The sequence below is a fragment of the Sapajus apella genome, unplaced genomic scaffold (assembly GCF_009761245.1).
Source record: "Sapajus apella isolate SASKATOON/1434 unplaced genomic scaffold, GSC_monkey_1.0 scaffold14, whole genome shotgun sequence".
NCBI classification, from domain to species: Eukaryota; Metazoa; Chordata; class Mammalia; order Primates; family Cebidae; genus Sapajus; species Sapajus apella.
The window spans coordinates 12428763-12439219 of NW_022436954.1; the positions used below are offsets into that span (position 1 = coordinate 12428763).

Sequence of the window (10457 nt, forward strand, 5' to 3'; positions counted from 1 at the left end):
TAGAAAAATGCATCAAGGTACCCATTTCTCCTTTGGTTTAGTCAGAGATTTGGCTTGACTATTTCGAATATTTCTTTTATCTGTTTCAGACCTCCAGAGGCTATATATGTTGAGTTTCCCTAATCTAAAACATTTGGGAACAGCTGTGTTTCGGATTTTAGATTTTTTTGAATTTTGGAATATGTGTCTGTTTATAATGAGATATATTGAGGACGAAACTCAAATTTAAACACAAATTTATTTGTTTTATATACACATTATATCCATAGCCTAAGTAATTTTATATAATATTTTAAATAATTTTTTGCATGAAACAAAGTTTGTGTTACACACTTATGTGTGGAATTTTCCATTTGTAGCATCATGTTGGTTCTTTTTTTTTTTTCCTAGTTAATAAATCTTCTTTATTAAAGAAAGTAAAAGTACATGAAAAACTGCAGGAGAATGACCAGCTAGAAGAAAATGCTTAACTTGCATGTTGGGAAGTGCAGTCAAATGTTTCTAGTAGGGACATCTGAATATCTCAAAAGCACTCAAAGAAAGAAACTTCACTGCCCTCCTCATCTCTCCTTCTTCCTTACTCTCTTCAACCCAAGTTAGGGAGTGCAGCAGAATCAAATAAGAAAAAGAAGATAAACTTCTTAAATAGTTTTGGATTTGGGAGCATTTTAGATTTTGGATTTTTGGATTAGGGATGCTAAACTTGTATTTCTAAGCAATAATGAATTTCTATTAGAATATGTATACTTACCATGTGACATAAAACAAAAGTACAAGAAACACTTGAGTCCCTGCTTTACAAAGAATAAGCTTATATTACTTTGAACAAGTTATTTAAACTATTTATTTCTCAGTTTTCTGTTTCAGGAAATATAATATTAGTTCTCCTGAGGAATCCTAGAGTTGTTGAGATAATCAAGTGGGATATCAACATAAAATTTTACTGTAATCTGGAAGCCCATATTAATATTTTAATAGAAGAGAGAGACCAAAGGAATGGTGATTAATAAATGAGGAAGAAATCAGGCCAGTTATAAAATGCTCTGAAATAGAGATGTGCAAAATTACATAAGGCACAACTAACTATTGGAATGAGGATACCTGATTTTAAGTTCTAATTCTGCCACTGAAAACATCTGGTCATTGGACACATAATTTATAAACTATATTATGGACTGACTGATGGTCTGCAATGTAGATGTGATTAACATCTATCACACAGTTCTGAGCAAATGAGAAAGCAATTCTCTGTCCTTGGGAATGGAGACTAAGAATATTCTGAACTTAAACTTGGTATTTATCAGTTTAGATGTCTGTCTCAGTCCTCTAAATATCCCGAGGTTAGGGAATGTATCTTGTGCATTAATGTAAGCCTGGCAATTAGCACAAAATGTGGTGCTTCATTCGAAATTAGTGCTTTTAGAGAAAATGAAGAAATGAACACATTCAGAAATTTATGTTGATTGGTCAACTGGTTGGTATTACTAAAGATTTATGTTCCTTTTTAACTTTTTGAAGATGTTTAAGGGTTGGAAGTGGTTACAAACATTTGTGGATGCAGTTATTATCATCTAACTGAGATCCAGAAAGGTATGTTATTTGCATGAAGCCAAGAAAACTGGTAGGTATATTTGATTCTTAATTTAATTCATTTTTCATTTTTGAAATTTTCCATTCTTCACATTGACTTCCAATGATAGATTTAATTATTTCATCAGGCAGTTAGTCAATTAAATGAATTACTATCTTGTGCCCAGTTTAGGTTGAATGTAAAAGGTTTAAAGGAATTTTTCTTTGTGATGAAGAGCTAAGGCTTTAATTCAAAGTGACTTGGCTTTACATTTCACCTGTTCCAATGAATTAGTCTGATGATCTTGTATGAATATTTCCTTCTACACCTTAGTTCACTAATCTATGAAGTTAGGAGATTAAGATGGATTATCTCCAAAACCATCTTATTAAGAATGTTCTGTGAATTATTTTAATTTAAAGTTGCATTTTGTTGTTATGGGGATGTTTTAGATCCAGGACTCCTGGAAACAAATAATTGCAATACTGAAATAAGGCACCAAATGAGCATACTGACTGATCTCAGTAGTACTCCCTCCATTTATCATTCTGGTTCCGTCTTCTTATTTCTATAGGGCAGCTACACAATTCCCAATGGAGAACAACACAGAGGTGACTGAATTCATTCTTGTGGGGCTAACTGATGACCCAGAACTGCAGATCCCACTCTTCATAGTCTTTCTTTTCATGTACCTCATCACTCTAATTGGGAACCTGGGGATGATTGAATTGATTCTATTGGACTCCCGACTCCACACCCCCATGTATTTCTTCCTCAGTAACCTCTCTTTGGTGGACTTTGGTTATTCCTCAGCTGTCACTCCGAAAGTGATGGTAGGATGCCTCACAGGAGACAAACACATATTATACAATGCTTGTGTCGCACAATTCTTCTTCTTTGTAGCCTTTATCACTGCAGAAAATTTTCTTCTGGCATCAATTGCCTATGACCGCTATGCAGCAGTGTGTAAACCCCTGCATTACACCACCACTATGACAACAAATGTATGTGCTTGCCTGACCATAGGCTCCTACATCTGTGGTTTCCTGAATGCGTCCATTCATACTGGGAACACTTTCAGGCTCTCCTTCTGTAGATCCAATGTAGTTGAACACTTTTTCTGTGATGCTTCTCCTCTCCTGGCTCTCTCATGTTCAGGCAATTACATTAGTGAGATGGTTATTTTTTTTGTGGTGGGATTCAATGACCTCTTTTCTGTCCTGATAATCTTGATCTCCTATTTATTTATATTTATCACCATCCTGAAGATGCACTCATCTGAAGGACGCAAGAAGGCCTTTTCCACCTGCGCTTCCCACCTTACTGCAGTTTCCATCTTTTATGGGACAGGTATCTTTATGTACTTACGACCTAGCTCCAGCCATTCCATGGGCACTGACAAAATGGCATCTGTGTTTTATGCCATAGTCATTCCCATGTTGAATCCACTGGTCTACAGCCTGAGGAACAAAGAGGTTAAGAGTGCATTTAAAAAGACTGCAGGGAAGGCAAAGGCCTCTATAGGATTCATATTTTAATTATATAGAATTTACAATAAGACAATTCCTTCCACCTCATATTTATCTTTGTCTACTAAGTCCAATATTTGGTCTTCCTCCTGGACAGTTTCTATTCACTGTTTTCTTAAACGTGAATTGGCCATACTTTCCTCATCTTTAAGTGACACATTTTTTGTTGTTAAAATCTGGACATTTTAAATATTTATTATTATTATTTCAGGTAGCATATTCTCAAAATCATATCTTCCCTCTCATCTAGGCTTTGTTTTTGTTGGTGGTACTTTTGTTTGTTTAGTGATTTTCCTGAGTTACTTATGTTACTTCTGTATTTCTTGTTGTGTGTAGGCACTGAAATTTCTACTCACAATTGGACAGATTTTTTAAAGTGCTTTAAATTGCTAATTCTCTGAAGCCTTATGCATGGGATTTACATATGTGTGTTAGAGCATATTTTCAGTGCCCCAGCAGTTTCAATTCTACCTTTAATCTTCATGGTCTCTTTTTGCAGAGCCTCAAGTTTAGCCACAAATGAAACATTAGGTCTTTCCTGTGCATACATAGCGCCTTGCCCATGTACATGTTCTTTGTAATCCCCAGGAATATATGGGAGCTTTTCAAAGCCCTGTATGGATTTCTAATGCCCTCATAAATTTTTTACAAGTTTGGTTAGATTATTGTTTGCTCCAACTGATATTTAAATTTTCAGGCAATTGCTGCTTAATGCTTTGACAAACACTTTAGGAATAAAAATTTCTCACTGAATGAACTGAGTCTGGTGAAATAAAGACAAAATTGTAAATGGGGTTTTCCTAGGAAGCTGCCAAAACAGTGACAATTCTCTGGGAAGCAGGCCCTTTAGCAATCTCCAACATTTTTTGTTCACTTTAATGGTTGTTAGGCCAATATTTTTCTCAGCTACCATAGTTCCATGTGTGCTAGTTTTTAAAGTTACCACAGAGCTGGGGGAAAAGCAAGTTAACATGCCACAAAACTCACCGTTGATACTGAATTCAGTCATTGTTCTTGAATGAATACTTATTGAATTGTTGCATGCCCTTGGTTAGTTTCTAGAGTTTCAAATATTTTTATTATAGACACTTTTGCCTGTGTTATCATTGATTTTATGGAAAAGCAGATTTTTGGGAGTCCTTTCTTTGTCATTCTGGATATGTTTATTCAACGCTTTTTGAAATTAAAAAAAATTTTTTTTGATAGAATCTCACTCTGTTACTCAGGGTGGAGTGCAGTGGGATCCTCTCGGCTCACTGCAACCTCCACCTCCTGGGTTGAAGCAATTCTCATGCCTCAGCCTGCTGAGTAGCTGGAATTACAGGCTCATGCCACCAAGCCTGGCTAATTTTTTGCATACTCTTAGTGGAGATGAGGTTTCACCATGTCGACCAGACTGGTCTTGAACACCTGACCTCAAGCGATCTGCCTGCCTTGGCCTCCCAAAGTGCTGAGATTACTTGCATGAGCCACCACGTCTGGCCTTATTCTATCCTTTTAGATTTAAGCTTCCTTTATTATATCCTCTCTAAGAAAATTATTTTATTTTTCATAATATGATTTACAATTATATATTTATCTGTGAGTTTGTTTTTAATGTCTCCCCATTAGACCAAAGTCTATTTATGTAGGTACTTTTTTGTTTTGCTCTGTATACTATGGATTTAACACAGTGGCTAACACTTATACATTTCATATTCAAATTGCTGAAAACCAAATAGAAGAAAACTATAAATACATTCAAAGGAAAAAAGACACATTATATATAGAGGAACAAAAACAAGGTTCACTGCAGTTTTCTCATCAGAAACAGGATAGGACAGAAAACATCTGTCAAATGCTGAAATAATAAAGAAAAGACCCTGTTAAACCAAGTGAATATATTAAAAAATCAAAGAGAAATAAAGACATTTTTCAGACACACATGCTGAAAGCTCATTGTCAGCAGCCCTTCACTGCAAGAAATACTGAAGAACTTCTTCAGGCATAAGAAATATGATGCCAATCAATAATTTACATTTGTGCAAAGAAATGAAGAGCAGTGAAAATCAGATAGACAGACTGAAGACCTACTCTTTTTGTAATTTTAATTCCTTTAAAAGGTGATTGTCTAAATCACAATAGTAAGAATATACTCTGTATTTATTTATAGAATATGTAAAAGGAAAATGTATAATAATAATATAAAATATTAGAGCGCATAATTGTCAGTGTATGTTTGCAACATCCTTAACCTACTTGTAAAATGGCACAATATTATAAAGAAGCATACTTTCATGAATTCCAGACATATATGGTAAACTCTAGGGCAATAACTAAAACAATGTTTTTTAACTAAAACAATTTTTAAGAGAGGCATTTAATAAGTCAATAGTGGAGATAAAATGGAATCATAAAGATATTTAATAATTTAAACAGGAAAAGAAGATAAAAGAAACAAAGAAAACATGGAACAAATAGAAAAAAAAACTGGGAAGATTGTAGGGCTTTTTTTGTTTGCTTGTTTTTTTTTTTTTTTTTTAAGACAGAGCCTCTCTCTTTCACCCAGGCTGGAGTGCAGTGGTGTGAACTCAGTTCATGGCAACCTTTGCCTCCCAGGTTCAAGTGATTCTCCTGCTTCAGCCCCCTGAGTAGCTGGGATTACAGGTGTGTGCCACCGTGCCTGGTTAATTTTTGCGTTGTTAGTAGAGACGGGGTTTCACCATGGTGGTCAGGCTGGTCTTGAACTCCTGGCCTCAAGTGATTTTCCTGCCTCGGCCTCCCAAAGTGCTGGGATTATAGGTGTGAGCCACTGTGCCTGGCCTGATGGTAGATTTTAATTCATTGTGTCAATGAGTACATTAAATACAGTGTAAACTTAGCAAATTGAAAGAGTGTTAGATAATTTTTTTTAAAAAAAGACCCACTGCATGCTGTCTACAAGAAATTTACTTTAAATATGAAGGCATAAAATTAGTCTACTTGAAATAAGCCACTGATATACTGGAGCTTTTTTTATTTTGTCATTTTCTACTATAATAAACTACTATTATGAATCGGTATTTCATAAGGAAGCCTGAGAACAAAGCCAAATATGCTCCTCTTTCATGGCTTTTCTTTTTATTTTCTTTCCCAGCTAATTGAGTTGAAATTCTTGTAGTGAACATAGTTGATATAACATCATGGCCAGTGCATAAGCAAGTCAAGATAACGTGAATAAGCAGAGACAAAGAAGGATGTCTCTTTTCCCCCACGTTTAAGACATGGCATTACAATGCTATCTCTTTGATGTTTGGTACGTGGTGTCAAGGAGTCTAGTCATGGCCTGTTTGGGAGGTTAAGGGATGTGACAAGGCATCTCATAACATAAAGCAGAAGTGGCAGTGGAACCTGATAAGTTTCTCTCCACCATCACTATCCCTGCCTATCATGAATGTGGGTGGTATGCGGAGTGAGGTGACAGTCTTGGATGTATACAACAGAAATAAACTCTGGCTAACTTAAAAAAGAATTTATTGGAAGAATAATGGTGTACTCCCAGAACCGAGCAGAAAATTGGATAATTAAACAAAGTAATTAGTTACAGGAAGTGAGAGTACGGAAACCAGAGGCAAGATCAAACCACTGGAACAGTTTGGTTAAGAAAATTCTTCCAGCACATTTACCACTTCTATCCTTTTGCACTAGTACCTTTGGTCACTGCTATCAGTGGTGCTGTTAGTCTTTTGCTAATGCCACAAGCCACAATATCCAGTACAAATAAATTCTAACTATCCTGACTTCTGGGTGTTACTCATTGCCTAGTGTTGACTGATACAAGTTTATTTACTGGCAGCTAAGATGTGAGCATGGTAAGCAGAATTACAAAAAGAACTGTTCTCATTTATATAGCATCCTACTACAGTTGCACTGTTCTTTGTGTTTTACATACCTTAACTCATTTGATCCTAACAACTCCATGACAGGTAGTATTGTTATTATTACTGTTTTACTAATGAAGAAAGTACGGCTTAATGACATTAAGACATTTGCCCATGTTCCAGGACACTTTAGGCAGAATCAGGATTTGGATCCTGAACACTGTTTTCTTGTTTGTTTCTTTGTTTTTGTTTTCTTGAGATTGAGTCTTGCTCTGTTGCTCAGGTTGGAGTCCAGTCACCATCTCAGCTCACTGCAACCTATGCCTCCCGGGTTTAAGCGATTCTCCTGCCTCAGTCTCCTGAGTAGCTGGGACTACAGGCAGGTGCCAGCACACCCAGCTAATTTTTGTATTTTTAGTAGAGACAGCATTTCACCATGTTGGCCAGGCTGGTCTTGAACTCCTGACCTCAAGTGATCCACCCACCCCAGCCTCCCAAAGTGCTGGGATTACAGGCATGAGCCACCGTGCCTGGATATTTTTCAAAAGACATAGAAATGGTCCACAAGCACATAAAAAATATTCAACATCATTAATCATCATAGAAATGCTAATTAAAATCACAGTGAGATATCATTTTACACCAGGAAGAATTGCTATTGTTAAAAAGTAAAAAAAAAAAATGACAGATTTGGGTGATGCTACAGAGAAAGAAGAACTTATACACTGTTGTTGGGAATGTAAATTAGTACAAGCTTCATGGAAAACAATGCGGAGATTTCTCAAATAACTAAAAATAGAACTACCATTCAATCCAGCAATCCCACTACTAGCTATCTACTGAAAGGAAAAAAAGTGTTTGTATGAAAAACATACCTGCACTTGTATTTTTATCACAGCACTATTCATAATGCCCAAGATATGGGCTCAAAGTAAGTTTCCATCAATAGAGAATGGGATAAAGAAAATGTGAGATATATATACATATACACGTATATATATTCACACACACATATATACATATATACACACACACATATGTACACACACATATGTACACACATATATACACACACCATGGAATACCACTCTAACATAAAAAAGAATAAAATCATGTATCATGTCTTTTCAACAACATGGATGAAACTTGAGGCTGTTGTCTTTAGCAAAATAACTCAGAAAGTCAAATACCCCATGTTCTTACTTATAAGAGGAAGTGAAATAATGTGTATATATGAACAAGAAGTGTGAAATAATAGACATTGCAGACTCAGAAGGGTAGAAAGGTGGGAGCAGGTGACAAATGAAAATTTTCTTGATGAATACAATTGCATTATTCAGATGATAGTTACTCCAAAGGCCCAGAATTCAACACTACACAATATATCCATATAACACAATTCTACTTGTATTCATTAAATTTATATAAATAAAAATAAAATAAAATGAAGATGATGGTAATGCTTACTTGATACGGTTGGTAGGAGCACATAAGTTAATAAAGTGCTTAAAATAGAGCCTGGTACATACTAAACTGTCAACAAACACACTAGCTATAAAGAGCAATTATGAAGTCTTGCTTTTTTATGAGAGAGCCTCCACTCATTTCTAAGAGTGTTCATTATCTCCAAAATAAATAATATATCCCTTAGGGGCATTGGAGAAAGCCACGACAAGTTGATTCCAAATATCTTGCCACATAATTATGAGGCTGGAGTTGTATTAAATAATTAACAAGCTAAAAATAAGACAGAAGAGAATTAAAATGTGCACTATTTAAGCTGACAAAGCAAATTGGAGACCACTTTCATCTGTAGTGTACTGAGTTTACCCAGAGATATAAAGCTGAACAACCTTAGTACTTATCAAAAACTTTCCAGATGTATTTTTATGCAGAGACAGTCTATAACAAGGACACCACAGCAGATGTATAACTTTTTTCTGGCAGTCCTTTACCCCAACTCTTCCTATTTTGTATAGTTTCCCACTACAGTTTCAAAATATTGCTATTATTTCTTTTTACGTTTGGTAGATTTCGGCTGTGAATTTATCTGGTCCTGAGCTGTTTTGTTGGTGTTATTGGGAGGTTTTTTTAATTACTAATTTAATCACTCATTATTTTCTGTTCAAGATTTTTCTTTCCCGTTCAATCTTGGGAGGTTGTTTCCCGGAATTTATTCATTTTCTCTAGATTTTTTAGTTTGTGAGTGCATGGTTGTTCATGGTAGCTTCTGATGATCTTTTATATTTCTGTGATATTAGCTGTAATGTATTCTTTTTTTATTTTGGATTATGTTTATTTGGATCTCTTCTTTTTCTTAGGTAGTTTAGCTAGTGATTTGTCTATTTTTTAAAATTTATTTTGGTTCCAATTTCATTTAGTTCTAACCTGGTCTCTGTTATTTGTTTTATTCTGGATGCTTTGGGTTTCATTTGTTCTTGTTTTACTAGCTCATTGAAGTACAATGTTATGTTGTTAATTTGCGATCTTTCTAATTTTTGATGTAGGCATTTAATGCTATAAACTTCTCTCTTAGCACTGCTTTTGCTGTATTCAACATGCTTTGGTATATTTTGTTTCCATTTTTATTTATTTCAAACATTTTTAGTTTAGGGCTTAATTTAATCAATGACCTAAATATTGTTTAGGAGTATGTTGTTTAATTTCAATGTATTTGTATAGTTTCCAGAGTTCCTCTTGGTATTGATTTCTACCTCTTTTTTGCTATGTTCTGAGATGATACTTGGTATAATTTCAGCTTTAAAAATGTATTGAGACTTGTTTTATGACATATCTTTGAGAATGTACCATGTGCTCATGAAAAGGCTATATTTTGCTTTTGTTAGTTATAAGACTATATTTTGCTTTTGTCAGTTAGACTGATTTGTAAATGTTCGTGATGCACATTTGGTCAAAAATTTAAATCCAATGTTTCTTTGTTAATTTTCTGTTCTGATAATCTGTCTAGTGCTGTCAGTGGGGTGTTACGTCCCTCATTATTATTGAATTGCTGCATGTTTTTTCCTTTATGGCTAGTAATTTTTTTTATGATTCTGGGTGCTGCTCCATTGTTGGGTGCACATATATTTAGAATTTTTATATGTTCTAGTTGATTTGATCCCCTTATCATTATATAATGACCTTATTTATATTTTTTATCATTGTTTATTTTAAGTCTGTTTTACCTGATATAAGTGTAACTACTACTACTCACTCTTGGTTTTCATTTGTGTGAAATATCTTTTCCACCTGTTTACCTTCAGTCTGTAACAGTTTACCAACCAGTAAGGTCAGTTTCTTTTAAGTGGCATAATCACACTTCATGTTTTTATCCATGTCATCAACACATATCTTTTAAGTGGAAAATTTTAATTCATTTATCTTTAAGGTTAATATTAACATAATAGACAAACGGGACCTAATTAAACTCCACAGCTTCTGCACACAAAAGAAACAATCATTAGAGTGAATCGGCAACCAACAGAATGGGAAAAAAATTTTGCAGTCTACCCATCTGAC

General features: G+C 34.8%; 2 protein-coding genes across 2 annotated transcripts in view; both read left to right on the forward strand.

Annotated features, from left to right (window-relative positions):
* Positions 1-1546: 1546 nt before the first annotated feature.
* On the forward strand, positions 1547-3271 carry LOC116554998 (olfactory receptor 5B12). Its single transcript, XM_032283324.1, has 2 exons — positions 1547-1621; positions 2145-3271. Exon 2 carries the CDS (start codon positions 2164-2166, stop codon positions 3106-3108), a length of 945 nt encoding a protein of 314 aa, XP_032139215.1. The 5' UTR covers positions 1547-1621; positions 2145-2163; the 3' UTR covers positions 3109-3271.
* Positions 1619-10457, forward strand: part of LOC116555000 (olfactory receptor 5B2) — a 26928-nt gene continuing 18089 nt past the window's right edge. Inside the window, exon 1 of the mRNA XM_032283326.1 lies at positions 1619-2181. The gene's annotated coding sequence lies outside the window, so the exon portion shown is untranslated. The remainder of the gene's footprint in view (positions 2182-10457) is intronic.

What these genes read in the sequence shown, in the direction of transcription:
- LOC116554998 (XM_032283324.1), top strand. Translation starts at nt 2,164, where the DNA reads ATGGAGAACAACACAGAGGTGACTGAATTCATTCTTGTGGGGCTAACT.